General features: G+C 45.8%; 1 protein-coding gene and 2 long non-coding RNA genes across 5 annotated transcripts in view; 2 read left to right on the plus strand and 1 right to left on the minus strand.

Moving 5' to 3' along the window:
- Positions 1–6,750, minus strand: part of EGFR (epidermal growth factor receptor) — a 198,678-nt gene extending 191,928 nt beyond the window's left edge. For 2 of the 3 annotated variants that reach the window (XR_004258480.1, XM_032244180.1), the window contains exon 1: positions 6,411–6,748. Coding sequence is in view for 2 of the 3 variants with exons in the window: in XM_032244180.1 (XP_032100071.1) it covers positions 6,411–6,498 (88 nt within the window). In the remaining variant the exon portion in view is untranslated. Of the gene's footprint in view, positions 1–6,410 lie in introns of all 3 variants that reach the window. The other variant, XM_032244179.1, reaches the window with a different exon arrangement.
- Positions 750–13,462, plus strand: LOC116527303. Its single transcript, XR_004258483.1, has 3 exons — positions 750–838; positions 10,642–10,645; positions 13,451–13,462. It is a non-coding gene; the product is annotated as an uncharacterized LOC116527303 (long non-coding RNA).
- Positions 4,636–8,553, plus strand: LOC116527302. The gene is made up of 4 exons (XR_004258482.1): positions 4,636–5,841; positions 6,427–6,615; positions 7,721–7,838; positions 8,067–8,553. It is a non-coding gene; the product is annotated as an uncharacterized LOC116527302 (long non-coding RNA).
- Positions 13,463–16,662: the final 3,200 nt, after the last annotated feature.

Here is a 16,662-nt window from a genome sequence, read left to right on the forward strand (position 1 = left end):
GGCTCCGTTCCCCAGAAATACTGATAGCCCTGGTATGGGGCACAGTAAGGCACCCTCTTTTTCAAAAGCCCCTCAGCAGGCTACAAAGCACGGTCAAGGTTCAAAAGTTACTGCTTTGATAAAAAAAAATCATCTCCTACTTTTTTTGGTTCAGTCACTAATGTACAAAACCAAGTAATATGATGCTGTCTTAAACAGGAAACAAGAGATCCCCATTCTGAGGACTGGCAGCAATATACACATGATTAACGTTACACTTACATGTACAATATTCCATATTATCAGTTGTTGATAACTGCAACTAATCAGCTGCCAACTATAGCAGCCTCACCTAGAGGGAAGCTAGTATCCAGAAGCCCTGGTGTGGCTCAATTTTGATGCTGAACATGGGCGTGAGACAGGTGGAGCCAGGAAACTGTGAGGGAAAAAGATGTCATGTGACCTGACAAGTAACTGCCATAGAAATATCTGAGCAAATGACAATGCTAGCCACATTGCTCACCTGGGCTCTGGACCGGCATATTCTACTGCCTCCTAAACTTCTCTATCTGAGCACTTCAGGCTCAACAACATCTACAAGCTGAATATTCATATTGGACTATCCTACCCTTCCCCTCCCTGCCCTTCCCTTCCCTGCAGTCCCGTTGACTTCCCAGCCTTTCTGATTGCATTGTGTATTCATCCGGGCTTCCAAGTGAGAAGACTGGGTGCCACTCTGGGGTTCTCTCTTTCTTATGCTGCTCCATGTGCTTATCAACCAGTTCTGCCTCCTGATCAGCCCCGGAGTCCGCTGTCCTGAATCTTCCTGCTCCTGCTTCATCCACTGTCTTTGGCAATAGTCAGGAATCTTCTATTTCCACTGCCGCCCCTGCAGTCCATCCCCCAAACCTCTGCTGCAGCCATCTTTCTAAAACACCAAGCTCAGCATGTCAGTTCACAGTCATTTTTCTTTCACACGGGACAAAATCCAAAGCCACAGTGAGGATGGAGCTCCCTGTGAATTGTAGGTAGCTTCACCGTTTATTCCTTCTCATCCTGCCACTGGAATTATTAGCACTCTCAAGAACTTTGTTCCTATTGGCACTGCTTGTGTAATGTCCTTCACATCCTATTCTCGGGGGAATAACCGTATAACCAAATAGCTCGAATGAGTAATCCCTTCCATTTGTGGCTAAACCTTCGCTCCTCTCCATGTAGAATTAAAGACAAAAACGGAACTCAAAAGTCATTCTTTGTCCTGGGAAGATTTTTGTCATTGCTTCTGTGACATTGTTCCATGCTTATCATCTCTAGCTCCCTCTTCCCCCAGTTGACTTCCAGACAACTTAAGGACAAGTACCAAGTCTAATTTATTCTCAAATCTCAACATGTGGATGGAACAGTGCAAATCACTCATCATGGCTCAAACATAAAGAAAATATGCAAATAAGAGCCTATGTTGTAATAGGTACCAATACTTGCCCTTCTACTCAAAGGGCAAACAATGAGGGTTGACTTACGTAATTATTTAAACTAAGTCAGGGTCATGTGTGCTGCCCTGCTAGTAATGGTATAATTGCAGGTGTACTTGTGGCTGTCTGCAAGCCATTCTCATCAAGTGCCTCGTCCCCTACATTATAACTCGAGTCTTTTGTTAATGAGAAGTTCCAGATATATTCAGAAAGGATGCTTGGACTTTGGGTTTCTCCCTGACAACCCACCAGAATGAGATAAAACTTGGATCAGAGAGAGAAATTCCACTGCCCCGTGCTAGCGTCTCCATACTGATTGCTAAAGCAAGCTAATGAAACTGGTAGGAGTAAAATTTATTCTAAGCACATGTAATTCACAGATGCTCAGTCCACAGGGCTAGTCATCTGATACTGCACTTCAGGGCCGTCAGGGATTGAGTCAAATCCAGCACTTACTTTCTAGGGGCTCAGTAAACACGCCCCCGATATTCCTGGCCCGAACTACCCCTCCTGCTCCCAGCTGGCTCAGGGAACTCTCTAGACAAATGGATTGAGTGTATCTATCTAAATGTGTAGCAAGGAAGCTTTACCAGATGACTCTGAAAAAGTGAAAATTACAAGCAAACTAGTTATTTGAATACGTTCCAATGCCTGGATTCTTGCCCAAGTTCAAACTAGCCAGCTTGTGCCTATGGGCCCAACGGAGGACAATCTAGAGATGTCGTCCAAAGAGCTAACTGCTGGAATTTTCTCAGAAAATTCAGCCCTGTAGGAGAAAATGTAAAAGAAGGAATGAGAAGACACTATGACCTTTAATGGGAACGGCCTGCAGGAACAAGCTAAGATTTACGCTTGATTTTCTATGGGTCAGTGGTTCAAGAATAAACCAGTAATAATTAAACTGAGACTAAAAATGTTTCTTACCATAATTTCGAATGGCCATAGGTGACAAAAGAAAACAAAAGGGAATGGATCTGAGGAGCAGAATCTGGTTTTAAAAATTGTACGTACAGGGAAGCAATGTTATGGGTGAACCATATTCTAAAACTTTGAAATTCTGTCAAAACATACCCCTGTCAGTCAAACCTAATGTTAAATAAGCTCATAGAGTACTTACAAAGTCAAAATCGAACACACACACACAGACACACACCAGTACACACACACATACACACACACAGACACACACCACTTTCACAGCAAGTCACATGGCAAAGACCACACTGTGCTGCAGGTGGATTCTGCAACAGGCGAAATGTCCTCAACATTATGACCCATCCCTAATCCGGGACAACAGTCTGGGGTTACCTTCCCTTCAGTGCCCATAATCATTAATTGCCTTTATTTTAGGGCTAGTTTGTCACTCTAGTCAAAAAAGTTTCAGACGCTAGCTGCTAGTCTTGGAGCTTAGATCAAAGTAAAAACAAGGAATATTTTCTTTTCAAACAGAGAGGAATCCTTCATCTTTACTGAGACGTCTAAAAACATTTCAGAACATGTTAGTGCTGTCACGTGGACCAAGTGTAATTATGCAGCACAATGGACTTTTGGCAATAGGTGCCTTCAAACCAGAAGTTTTTGAAAAATTATGAATTATGAAACTAACTGTGTGAAGCTAGAGATTACTGTTAAAAGCCCATTGGAGATCTTAGCCAGTTTCTTGTAGTCTGTGCTATGCCATGGTCAGTCTAACACACAGACCACCGGTCAGCTTTCCAGATTTGAAAAGCAATCTGGAAGCAAGAGCAGAAACCCTTAAAACTCAACCCCTTTCACCCTTTAACCCAGAAAATCTAGCATATTCTATGCACTCAGTAAATATTCACTGAATTCAGAAACAACAGGTCAGAAGCCTGAAGGGTCAAAGTGACTTGTCCACCCTCACCCTGAGCTGGAGTGAGAAGAAAGGTCCCCAGTTGACAGGCCCGGCTTGGGCTTTCCAGATCTGACCTCTTTCAAAGAGGAAGGATGGTAGATCTCACTTTGGATACCATTAACATCCCCACTTTGGATACGATTAACATTCACACTTTGCATTCTCTTTAAGACAGCTCAGGCCTACTGAATGGGAATGTCTCCAGAAGTGGGGCTGGGCAGGCTTATTCCCACAAAGCTCCCTCAGTAGGGAATTCTGACTCCCCTTGGAGTACTTCCCAGGGTCCCTTCAGGGGAGCACCTTTACCACTTCATCCTGTAAGAGTCAGGGGTTTGCTCAGCATCCCTCAAGCAGGTTCCACTGCACGCTCACTGACCTGGGGACTGAGCAGCCTCCATGGAAAGTGACCAGACAGAGGGCCGAAGAACTCTGCAGGAACGCAGATTGCTGGACAGCCCACGCTTGTTCAAGCTTCAGACAGGGGCCCATCTTCATGAGCCGGCTTTCTGGGCCCTTTCCCCTTGCTAGCTCTGACATTAAACATTCGCACACACCTGACCTGGATCTCCTGAAACCAGAACTCGGACGAGGCAGTGGCATTTGGAAGTTGAGAGACGCATCTGGAGTCAGAAGGCCTGCGTGTGAATTTCACGTCTGCCTCCTATCAGCTGCGAGAAATTCACTTTAATCCTTTGTACCTCAGTTTCCCCCATAGGAGGGGAGTGCACGCCTCTTATGCTTAACGTGAGGACTGAAAGGACGCATGAAACAGTGTGTGGCAGTCATTTGCTCTAAGAGTAGCAAGCCCAGAAGTTAGCATGTCCCAGAACCAAACAAAGTGCACCTTGAACAAAGTCGACTGAACTTGATAGACACAGGCCTTCAACAAACTTCTGCTGAAAGAGCTCATCTCCTATTTTAATAATTGCCCCTGAACATTCAGTATTTTATGCTACCGTAATGGAATAGCGTCTGTTCACCTGCTCTCTGTCATCTTCAGGAGCATTCTGAGTGAATGTGGGACAAACAGGCAAATTAAGTGGTATTTATATTTTTCTCAGGAACAAATCTCAAGCCACTAATAGTGTTGTTCAAGCGAGTAACATCAAAGAACAAGAACACCGCTGGAGGGAGGAAAGTGATGCTTTGGAGGTGCTCTGCATGTTTAATTTAAAATAAAGAGAAGAGTCTCTGCTCTTCTGCAGAGACAGGGCTGGCACCTGACTAACAGGGCCACGCAGGCTCAGCAGAGGAGGAATCTTGCCACGAGTTCCTTCAGTGAGAAGAGAAATCCTTTATTATTGGAATCACACCCTACCTTTTCCCTCTTTCCTATATTTGGCAAGACTGTTAAAACTCCAGATGTCCTCAAAGAGCTCTTTGCATTGGCAAGTAATCTCTCCGGAGACTTTAACAATCCTTCTTCCGTCCAGTGATCCCCAAACCTGGCTGCCCAACAGATCACATGAAGAGCATTAAAAAAAATCCCAAGTCCAGGTCTTGCCCCATGTCAATTAAATCAGAATGTCTGGGGGTGGGAGCCAGACACTGGTTTCTGTTTTGGTTTTAAAAAATCCCAGGTAATTCTAAACTGCAACAAGATCTGGGAACCACTGTTCTGTGCCTTGTCCCTCCCCCAACGACCGTGCTGGGCACCAAACCCCAACGCCTCATGCCAGTGACATCAACAGCAAGTACGGGCCTGGCTCCTGGAACCCGCGCAGCTCAAGGCTGGAATTGTGCAATTAAACCTGAGGCATGTTTCCCATGTCAAATGGGTTTATGGGGGTAGTCACGAAGCCAGACTCGCTCATGTTCTGTCTGGAGACTTGGCACACGTGAACCAGGGACATCAATCCGGTGTGTGTGAGTGTGTGTGTGTGTGTGTGTGTGTGTGTGTGACAGGTTTAATATTTTGGTTGGCCCAATGTCAAATTCTTCAAACAGCAAAGAGAAACATCCAAGAAAGAAACTCCCCGGGTTTTGAGAGGGCAAGTCTGCTGTGAGCCCCATTTTGAAACACCATGGTGTGGCCAGGACGGGCTCTGCTTCCGGAGCTTCCGCGCAAGAGTGCCGCGGTCCCCCCTGGAGTGGCCGGACAGCCGCGGCCCGTTCCACCGCGAAGCCCAGGCGCGACCGAAGGGCTGCAGGCGTGGAAGACCCGGACATCCCCGTGAGATGGCCAGCGAACCAGAGCCCGTGGCTTTCGGTGGGGGGCGCCCCGGAGGGAGGTCGGGTCCCCAGAGGGACACACCTGGACCGGCTGGACCAGGGCGCGCCAGGCGGGGCGAGCTGCTGGCCGGGGTCTGCACCCAAGGGGCGGGTCGGACCCCACCTGCCTTTTGCCAAGGAGGAAACTAACCGCCGCCAGCACCACCCCTTCCCGGGAGCCGCAGGTGGTGGCGGACGAGTTCTCCCAGCTCCCAGGTGGAGGCTGCGACTCCACTCGCGGGAACGAGGCTCGCGGGGGCTGGGAGAGGGGCCGGGGCCAGGCTGACCCACGCCGGCTTCAGCGTGAGGCTAGCGCGGAGGGCGGAGGCGGGGAGGTCAGCTCAGGAAGCCGCTTGTCCCGCGGGGTCCGAGGGGAGGCTGCATTCTCAGGGTCCTTCCTCAGCTTCCCTAAACCGCGCGGCCCCTGCGGGTGGGCAGCGCTGGCCCCTCGGGTGCGCGTTCCGACCCCGCCGCGCCCTGGGAGGACAACGCGCAGCACCATGCGGGACCCCGGTCCCCGGTGCCCACCGGCCCACGGACGCAGATCCTGCTCCGCGAAGCGGGAAAGTGAGGGAGAAAAGTTGGGAGCGGTCCGGGCCTCAGGAGGTGCCGGCGGCCGTTCTCCGCCCCGCCCGCAGCCCCGTGCCCTCCCCGTCTCCTCCTCCGCCCGCCGCGGAGTCTCCCGGCCGAGGAACGAAACGTCCCGTTCCTCCCGCGGTCCCGGCCGGCAGCGCAGCTGATCTCAAGGAAACAGGAAAGGACGGGCGGGGGCGCGGGGCACCGAGCCGGTGCGCTGGTGCGCTGCGGGGCTGGCTGCGGGGTCCGGGGCGCGCTCCGGGGGCGGCGCGGGAGCCGGGGGGACACGCCCTTACCTTTCTTTTCCTCCAGAGCCAGACTCGCTGGGCAGAGCGCAGCCAGCAAAGCCAGGAGCGCGGCCCCGGCCGTCCCGGAGGGTCGCATCGCTGCTCCCCGAAGAGCTCGCTCCGGCGCTCCCGGATCAGTCCTGGACGGAGTCAGGCGGCGGTGCGCGGTGGCTGTGGCGGCGGCGAGGCGGGGACTCGGGCGGACGCCGCCGAGGTGGCCTGTCGTCCGGGCTGAGCGGCGGCGGCCCCCGGGGCTCGCTCGGGACTCCGGCCGCTTCGCCGCGGCGGGCGCTTACACCGTGCGGGGGGCGGAGGCTGCTGCGGCCGCGCGGCGCGGGGGCTGCCCGGACGTCTAGCTCGCGCGGGCCGGGGCGTGGGGAAGGCTGGGCGGGAGGAGGAGGGACCAGGCGGCGGAGGAGGGATCGGGAGGAGCAGAGGAGGAGGAGAATGCGAGGAGGAGGGACGAGAACCAGCAGCGGGGACCCAAGGCCAGCGGCCGCGGGAGACGGTGGACAGCGGTGGGCCCCGCGGGACTCGGGCTCCGGCAGGAAAGGGGCGGCGCGCGGGAAGGGAGCTGGTGCCCTGAGGAGTTAATTTCCGAAGGGGGCGTTCCCAGCACTGCCCCTCTGGACGCAGTTTCCACGGACTTGCAGGCCCAGCTTATGTCGAGGTCGAGCCAAATCTGTGCCAGGGTCCCCTTCCCCCTCTCCCTTCTTTTGTTTTACAAAGCAAACTTGTACCAGCTTTGGACAGATTGGCCAAGCCCTAGAGCCGGCGTCGGATAATGGCACCGACGGGGAAACTGCTCCTTTATTCTCGTCCTCACCTCCCCTGCAGCACCCCAGGACCCTCGCGGGGCTCAGAGGCTGGCCTGGCAGCTGAGGCGGTGGCCGTGCCTGCGCGGCAGTGGTGCCAGGCGTCCGAGGTGCTGATGCAAAGTCCGAGGGTCCTTCGGATCCCGTGAAGCACCCTCGCAATTGAATGAAATGAGGGCACTGAACTCCGAGCGCAGATACAGACTTCCTCAATGTTTACTGCAACCGGCCATGGGTACTTTGAAGCCAATGTGTGAGGCACACATTGGAAAGGCACACATTGGCTTCACAAAGGGAAGCTCTTGGAATAAAGGCTTGACACAGCCGTGGAGATACTTTTAGAGAGGCTAAGTGTCCCACTGCCCTGGTAGCTCCCACAGGAGAAATGCCAGGGAAATTCGCTGAGGCTTTGGCTAGAAGAAACTGAGCCGCTTTGGGCTGCAGGAACTTGAGCTACATTCCTTCTGCAAGTCCACCCTATCCCCACTGTTCCTTCTTTTACAGGAAAAATGTCCTCTAGGTCCATGTTACAGACCCCTCCTCTCCACAAGGTTCACTAAGACTTTCAGGCCTGATTCAACAACCCCGATTTTCCGGCTCTGTCAGGAACCACAATCCTGAAGTAAGTGGAGCCACAGACCTGCCCTTTGCTGTCTCTGGAGGGGAGCAACCTTACTTCTTTCCTTCCCATCCAGCAAAGTGTTTGTGCCTGAGTTTCACACCCTGCAGCCTGAACGGTGGGGTTTTCAGCAGGGCAAGCGCAGACACGGGGTTCCTCACCGTCGGCCCAGCCTGGAACTTCCCCTGTGAATCAGGAGAAGTAATTTGTTCCTTTGTTTTAAGGAATCAGGACAGCCACTGCGGGTTGAAGTCAGCCCCTGGATGCAGAGGCTGTGAAGGCTTTGCAGGCACGTGTGTGCTTCCTCCACATATGCACACCTGGCCTGAGAGCAGTCCAAATAGAAACACAGAGAAAACAAAACCAGGGAATGGCAAACGGGAAGCACAACAGTGGAACATAAAATGAAGACAGGAGTGGGTCTTACAATAAAAGACATGAATACTGTGAAGTCCTGTGCATTCAGTTAACAAGGACCACTGCATTTTCTGTCAAGGGAATGTGACTTGTGTGCACAAGTCATAACACAAATCAATTTAAGTTGAGAAATGTTGAGTATATGATAAAAATATATTGTTTGCTAAGAAGAATGATGGCAAGGAAAACCTAGCTGTCCCCCTCAGCCCCCACCAAGTGGAAAAGTGCTTGGGGCATTCTAAAGCAGCAAGACAGAATATGTAAATCATACACCGATTAAAACAATTCTTTAAACACGGGATATGTGACCCTGTGGTGGCTCCCTCGTGGAGAATACTTTCTAGTCTGTCCTTGATCAGTGGTAAGCAGGCACCAGCTGCTTACCTAGTTTATCTTGGTTCTGTGAGAAAACACGGAACACTGGCTTGTTAATAACTACGTGGGTCAGAGTCTGCTGGAGGCCCTCAGCCTGGAATGCTGTCAGCCCCTGAGGCTGTCAGCTCGGAAGGCTGCTGGCCCCTGGATAGTCCCACTTTGCTGTTGTATCTGGATGTCAGCTTCTTAATGCCTTCAGCACCCCCTGGGTGGTGGTCTCTATGGCTGAGCTGGACTCGGTAAATTTAAGCTATACCTGAATTTTAAGACTGCATTGGAATTTCTTGAGTGCCCCAAAACACGGTGTGTAAGAACATTAGTTCTCACTGCTTTAGGACTTTATGAGAAAACAGCCTTCATAGGGCAGCTTGTATATTGTTCACTGTGATCCGATGGCATCACAAGAAACGGGGCTTTTGGTAAAGAGTTACTAGAGACACACAGCGCACTCCTGGGATGGATTCCAGTGAACGGAGAGGAATGGGTTTGCTGAACATCTTCCTGTGAAATCTATGTAAAGTTTGCCTTTCTTCTTTGAGCTTTTGGTATAAAAACTGACATTCAGGCTGACTTTGTAGTCATTGGCCAGTAACTGGAGTGTGCTGATAACTGTGTTACTTGGTAAGTGAAAACTGTGGCTGAGCAGGCAGTAATGACGTCTTCCTGAGAGGGCTAAGGAACCTGGTACGGGAGGCCCTGAACAGCAGGGCTCCAGCTGACAGTCTCTGTAGAGCATGGTCCCAGACCATCACCGGGAAAGAGGCCGGGTGCCGTGTGCCACCACCACAGGATGACAATAGCAGCCCAGGTGCTGTGCTAAGCATTGGTCAGACTAAGCTTAACTGAAAACCTATGAGCTGGTTAATACTTGTATCTGCCTTTTATAGCAATGTGATGCTTTGACCAGGAGAAGTGGCCAGGATCTCAAAGCGTACTTGCTAGTATGAGAGGCAACTCTGAACCCAAGGCAGAGCCATGTTCTGTCCCCCTTGTACTGCACTGCTTATAAACCTGAGACAAATGATAATGTCAGGACCTAAAATTCTACTTCAAAATAGAATTTTAGAATAGAGGAATACCAACATCTCTGCTTGGCCAAAAAAATTCTAGATAAAGCCTTCATGTATGCCATATTAGCAAGTATGTACTAAGACTCTAGTATTTCCCTTAATAAATCTCGTGTCTGTCAATTTTAATAACACAGATGGATTCGTCCTTTTGCCAGCTGTACATGATAAAATTTTTTTTCCTCTGATGAGTGGTTACCCTCTTAAAAGAAGTTTCTGAGTATGTTGAATAAGAGTTTAGTCTTGTCTATAAGGAACATGGCTCTGAATTTCCTAAAACCAAATGCTTTGTGGAAGGGGAGGAGAAACAGGTTATTTGGCAGGGTGAAGACATGAAGGCTTGAAATATTCTAAGTTCCGTCTTAGGAAAAGGCATTTGACCACCTGTTTTCTCTGGCTTAGAGGTCAAAGCAAAGATTGATTAGGAAAAAAAAAAAAACACACATGGCAGATTTTAGACTTTCAAAAGCTAGGTTTTGTAAACTGCCCGAGCTATATAAAAGTAGAATAAGCTATTTCAGAGTGGAAAGTGCTTTTTATCTTCAGAAAGTTTTTGTGCAAGAGCAGTAAGTACCAATGGAGGTTGTGAATAAAGGACTGACACAGATTCCTTCCAACCCTAAAGTTCTTTAAGAAAATGCACTTCTAAAATAGGTTTTCCTTTAAACACATGTTCACTTGACAGCTCTTCTAAGAATATATGTTAAGGAGACATAAGAATCTGGTAACCGCTTTGCCTCTAGGGAGGAGAATTAGGTGGCTGGGAGTCAGGGATTTGGAGGGAGACTTGTGTTTCAGTTGTTTGTCCATCTCTACTATTGAGATTTTGTACTAGGAGCATGCATCACCTATTTCTGCAAGGTAACTGCAGCCCCTGCTAAGGTTCAAGGGCACTCCTGGGGGCAGACTCTCAAGGTTTCTGAGACTGTTTATTCCTTCTCCTTGAGGGAAGTCATTTGCCTTGAACTCTGAGTTGAGACTCGTCTCTAGCTGAATGTGGAAGAAGCAGCTTTTTCAAGGAATAATGTGTAGAGAGAAAACTGCTGAACCGTTTCTCCTTTGCATGCTTAATCATCTCTAGAGCTGAGGGTTACATGTCACTGTAAGGACAATCGGCACTCCATTCCAGCAACAAGTAGAAGGCTGAGCAAGCTGAAAAATTAACACCTCTTCTTAGATCTTTCGGAGAATTGAGGTCATAGGGCAAACCACTGTCCCCCAAATTGGAGAGACAGGCAGACACAAAACCACAACTTCCAGGAACAAAACCCAGCAGACAGAAACCTCCAAGGACCCAGTGCCGGATGGGAAAGTTTGCCCTGTAATTGAGAAATTGCAAGAGGCTCAGTGTGGGCAGCTCTTCGAGTTAAGAACTCCAGCGGAGCTCAGTCATGGGGCAGGGTGGTATGAGACACTTGAGAGTGTTACCTCCTGGAGCTCTGCCAGATCCTTACAACAAATATTAGGGGAAAAATCTCATCATGCTTCTGGCAGTGGGAGGAGAAGAGGAATCATTTTGAAATAGGTCGGCCCAATCCAGAATGCAGTGGCATGATCTCAGCTCACTGCAACCTCGACCTCCTGGGCTCAGGTGATCTGCCAATCTCAGCCTCCTGAGTAGCTCTGACTACAGGCATGCACCACCACATCTAGCTAATTTTTTGTAGAGATAGAGTTTCGCTGTGTTGCCCAGGCTAGTCTTGAATTCCTGAGAGATGGAAGTTTGTTTTTTTTTTTTTTTTTCCAGGAACTAAAGCTGACTTTATGGAGCCAAGGCTTACAAAGCCCTCTTGGGGAAAATACACCAGGGTACCAGGCTTACAGCATTCCCTGCCTTACAGATGAGTAAGAAAGGTCACTTCCTGGCCCAGGAAACTTAAATCATCTTAGGGACTCTGAAAAGAGAGTCATTCACCCAAATCTCTAGGTATTGAAGGTGAAGTCTGGTGTTGAGTTCTTGGCTTGACTTTGTAACCTCAAGTAGCTTTTAAAAGTTTAATATGGAGGGACTCCATGTTTGGGTCCCCTTCCACGAACACTCCCCTTGTGGATGCCTGTCTTCCCCTCCTAAACTCCATTTCTGAGGGATGGAAGTTTTAAGAAAGAATTTAAAAATTCTAGAGATCAAAAACACTGTAAAAGAAATGTAGAATGCTTTTGAAGTACACATTAGTGGGCTGAACATGCTTGAGGAAAGAATTTCTGAACTTGAAGATATGTAAACAAAAACTGCAAAAATTGAGAAGCAAAAAGAAAAATGACAAAAAGAACAAAACAAAAATTTCAGGAACTGTGGGATAATTACATGTAATGGGAATACTGAAAGTAGATGAAAGAGAGAAAGGAGCAAAAGCAATATTTAAAGCAGTAATACTGAAAATACCTTCAAATTGATGTCAGACAACAAATCACAGATTCAGGAAGCTCAGATAACATCAAGAAGATACACGTCAAGAAAATTCAAACAAACAAATCATACCTAGGCATATCATATTTAAACTTCAGAAAATACATAATTAAAGAAAAATTCTTAAATGTAGCCAAAGGGGAAAAAAACACTTACAGAGGAGCCATAAGAAAATACCTAGAGAGAAAATTAGAATGATATTCAATGTATCCTCAGAAATCATGCAAGCAAGAAGAGAATGGAGTGAACCGATATATGTCTTATTCTGCTTGGGCTTCTGTGACAAAATACCATGAGATGGTTTACTTATAAACAACAGAAATGTATTTCCTACAGTTGTGGAAGCTGGGAAATCCAAGATCAAGTTATGTGCAGATTTGGTGCCTGATAAGGGCCCACTTCCTCATAGATGGCCATAATTTCACAGTGCCCTCTCATGGCAGGAGGAACAAGACAGCTCTCTGAGGTCTCTTATGGCACTAACCCCATTTGTTAAGGGCTCTACCCTCATGACATAATCCTTTCCCAAAGATACTCTCTCCTAATAACATCATTTTATGAGTTTAAATTTCATCATGTGCATTTTAGGGGTACATAAAAATTCAGTCCATTGAGGTATATTTAAACCACTGACATTTAAGGTAATTATCGACATAGTTGGATTAATATCTACCATATATATATATATATATATATATATATATATATATTATTGCACTTTAGGTTCTGGTGTACATGTGCAGAACATGCAGGATTGTTGCATAGGTACATACGTGGCAATGTGGTTTGTTGCCTCCATCCCCCTGTCACCTGTGTCTGGCATTTCTCCCCATGTTATCCCTCCCAAACTCCCTACACCCTGCTGTCCCTCCCCTAGTTCCCCACTACAGACCCCAGTGTGTGATGCTCCCCTCCCTGTGTCCATGTGTTCTCATTGTTCAACACCCACCTATGAATGAGAACATGCAGTGTTTGATTTTCTGTTCTTGTGTCAGTTTGCTGAGAATGATGGTCTCCAGATTCATCCATGTCCCCACAAAGGACACAAACTCATCATTTTTTATGGTTGCATAGTATTCCACGGTGTATATGTGCCACATTTTCTCTGTCCAGTCTATCATCGATGGGCATTTGGGTTGGTTCCAGGTCTTTGCTATTGTAAACAGTGCTGCAATGAACATTCGTGTGCATGTGTCCTTATAGTAGAATGATTTATAATCCTTTGGATATATACCCAGTAATGGGATTGCTGGGTCAAATGGAATTCCTATTTCTAGGTCCTTGAGGAATCACCACACTGTCTTCCACAATGGTTGAACTAATTTACACTCCCACCAACAGTGTAAAAGCTTTCCTATTTCTCCACATCCTCTCCCGCATCTGTTGTCTCCAGATTTTTTAATGATCATCATTCTAACTGGCATGGGATGGCATCTCAGTGTGGTTTGATTTGCATTTCTCTAGTGACCAGTGATGATGAGCATTTTTTTGTTTTTTGGCCTCATATACGTCTTCTTTTGAAAAGTGTCTGTTCATGTCCTTCACCCACTTATCATAGTTATTACTATTTTCTATTTGCTGCCCTTGCTCCTCTTTTCTTCCTTTCTCTTTATTTATTAATTTATTTATTTTAGAGGTAGGGTCTAATGGCCTTCTAGGTAGGAGTGAAATGACACGATCACAGTCCACTGCAGCCTCAAACTTATAGGCTCAAGTGATCCTCTCATTTCAGCCTCCTGAGTAGCTAGGACTACAGGCACATGCCACCATGCCTGGACTTTTTTTCAATTTTATTATGTTTTGTAGAGTTGGGGCCTTGCTATGTTGCCCAGGCTGTGTCCCCCTTGGCCTCCCAAAGTGTTGGGAGGAAAAATCTACAGTAACTGATTTTAAAAGTTATAAAAGGATATAATCGCTATGCTAAGAAAAGAGAGGCAATTGAATTATACAAAATGCTATGTAAAACCTAACAATTTAATATGAGAATTGAATTATACAAAATGCTATGTTCAACATTTGAAAAATCAATTAATGTAGTCCATCACATCAACAGATCATATCAATAGATACAGAAAAATTACATGATCTTATCAATAGATACAGAAGAAAACATTACACAAAATCCTATACCCATTCATGACAAAAAATCTCAGCAAACTAGTAATAGAGGGGGATTTCTTCAACTTAATAAAGAAGAGCTACAAAAACCTATAGCTAAAAACAGGAACAAGGCAAGGATGTTTGCATTCCAACTTTGTATTAGAAATCCTAGCTAATGCAATAACACACAAAAAATAAATAAAATGAATACTGATTGAGAGGGAAGAAATAAATCTGTGTTTGTTCACTGATAACATAATTAATTATCTCTTAGAAAATCCAAAGAACCAACAAAAAAGCTCTTAGAACTAATAAGCAGTTATAGCAAGTTTGCAGAATACAAGGTTAATATACAGAAGCCAATCACTTTCCTATGTACCACAAAGAACTAAGGGAATTTAAAATTAAAAACACATTACCATTTACTTTAACACCCTCAAATGGAATACTGAGGTATGAATATAAGAAAGTAGGTATAAGATATATAAGAAAAAAACAACAAACTCTGGTGAAATATATCAAATAACTAAATAAATGGAACAATAGTTTGTTTAAAGAGAGACTTCATAATGTGACTATGTCACTTATTCCCAACTTGATCTGTAGATTAATCGCAGTCAAAATCCCAGAAGGTTGTTTTGTAAATATTTACTAAATGATTCTAAACTTTATATGGGCAAGCAAAAGACCCAAAATAGCCATCTCAATATTGAAGAAGAACAAGATTGGAGGATTGGCACTACCTGACGTCAAGACATATACAACTAGAGTAGTCTGGACTGTGTGGCATTGGTGAAAGAATACACAAATACATCAATAGAACAGAGAGAACAGAAACTGACTCACATAAATTTAGTCAACTGACCTTTGAGAAAAGAGAAAAACAATACAATAGAGAAATATAGTCTTTTCAACAAATAATGCTGGAACAAATGGACATCCACATGCAAAAAATAAATGTAGATACAAACCTTACACACTTCATAAAAATTAACTCAAAGCTGATTGTACATACAAATGTTAAATGCAAAACTGTAAAACACCTAGGAGATAATGCAGGAGAAAACCTAGATGACCTTAGGTATGACAGTGACTTTTTCAGTGCAAAACCAAAGGCACAATCCATGAAATGGATAATTTATAAGCTAGAGTTTATTAAAATTAAAAGCTTCTGCTCTCAGAAGGACGAAGTCAAGAGAAAAAGACGAACCATATACTGGAGGAAAGTTTACAAAATAAACATTTGATAAAGGATGGTTATCAAAAATATACAAAGAACTAGACTCTTAAAACTTAATAATAAGAGAATAAATAAGCTGATTTTTAAATGAGCAAAAGCCCTACACATAAACCTCATCAAGGAAGATACACCAATGGCAAATAAGCATTTAAAAAGATGTTCAACATCATATGTATATTGGAAATTGCAAATTAAAACAATAGTGAGATACCACTACACATCTATTAGAATGTAAAAAATTCAGATCAGTGACAACACCAAATTCTGATGAGTAAGCGAAGCAACAGGAAGTCTCATTCGTTGCTGATGGGAAGGCACAATGGTGCAGCCACTTAGGAAGGCAACTTAGCAGTTTCCTATAAAAGTGTACATACTCTTACCATGTGATCCAGTGATTTCTCTCCTTGGTGCTTACCCAAATGAGTCGAACACTGTTGTCCACATAAATCTGCTCATGAATATTTATAGCAGCTTTATTGATAATTTCCCTAACTTAGAATCAGCTAAGATGCCCTTGGGAGGATGAGCGGATAAACAAACTATGCAGACAATGGATTGTTAATCTGTGCTAAAAAGAAATATGCTATCGAGCCATGAAGAGAGATGGAGGATGCTTAAGTGCATGTTGCTAGGTGAAAGAAGCCAATCTGGAAAGGCTACATACTTTGTGACTCCAGCTGGTCATGTGCCACATAATGACATTTCGGTAAACAATGGAACCCATATACAATAGTGGCTTCATAATCTTTTTACTGTACTTTTTCTATGTTTAGATATACACATATTTACCATTATGTTACAATTACCTACAGCATTCGGCACAGTAACATGCCAGATAGGTCTGTAGCCTAGGAATTTAATTAATGGCAACATTTAAATATCAGAAGATTTTACATTTTAAGTGTAGATTTTGTGTTTCTCTTGAAAAATGGGAATTGTTGGCCAGCTGTGTCTGCTTTCATGGAAGATGGCAAGTGCCTAAATGGTAACCATCCCCCTTAGAGGTACGTTTGATCTCCAGTTCACACTGGAGCTGCCGTCCTGATTCTCTTGTTCATAGGTCTGTGAGGTCACTGCAGGCATTCGAGTTTGCCGCTCTTGTCTCCCTGGTTAAGTCATGGTAGGGCCACTTCTTTATAAGTATGCCTCCTATCTCTGCTTTCCCTTCTCCTTATCTTTCTTTCTTAACTCATCTCCCTCTCTCATTTCATATGTGTGTAT

Source organism: Sapajus apella, unplaced genomic scaffold, assembly GCF_009761245.1.
Source record: "Sapajus apella isolate SASKATOON/1434 unplaced genomic scaffold, GSC_monkey_1.0 scaffold54, whole genome shotgun sequence".
NCBI classification, from domain to species: Eukaryota; Metazoa; Chordata; class Mammalia; order Primates; family Cebidae; genus Sapajus; species Sapajus apella.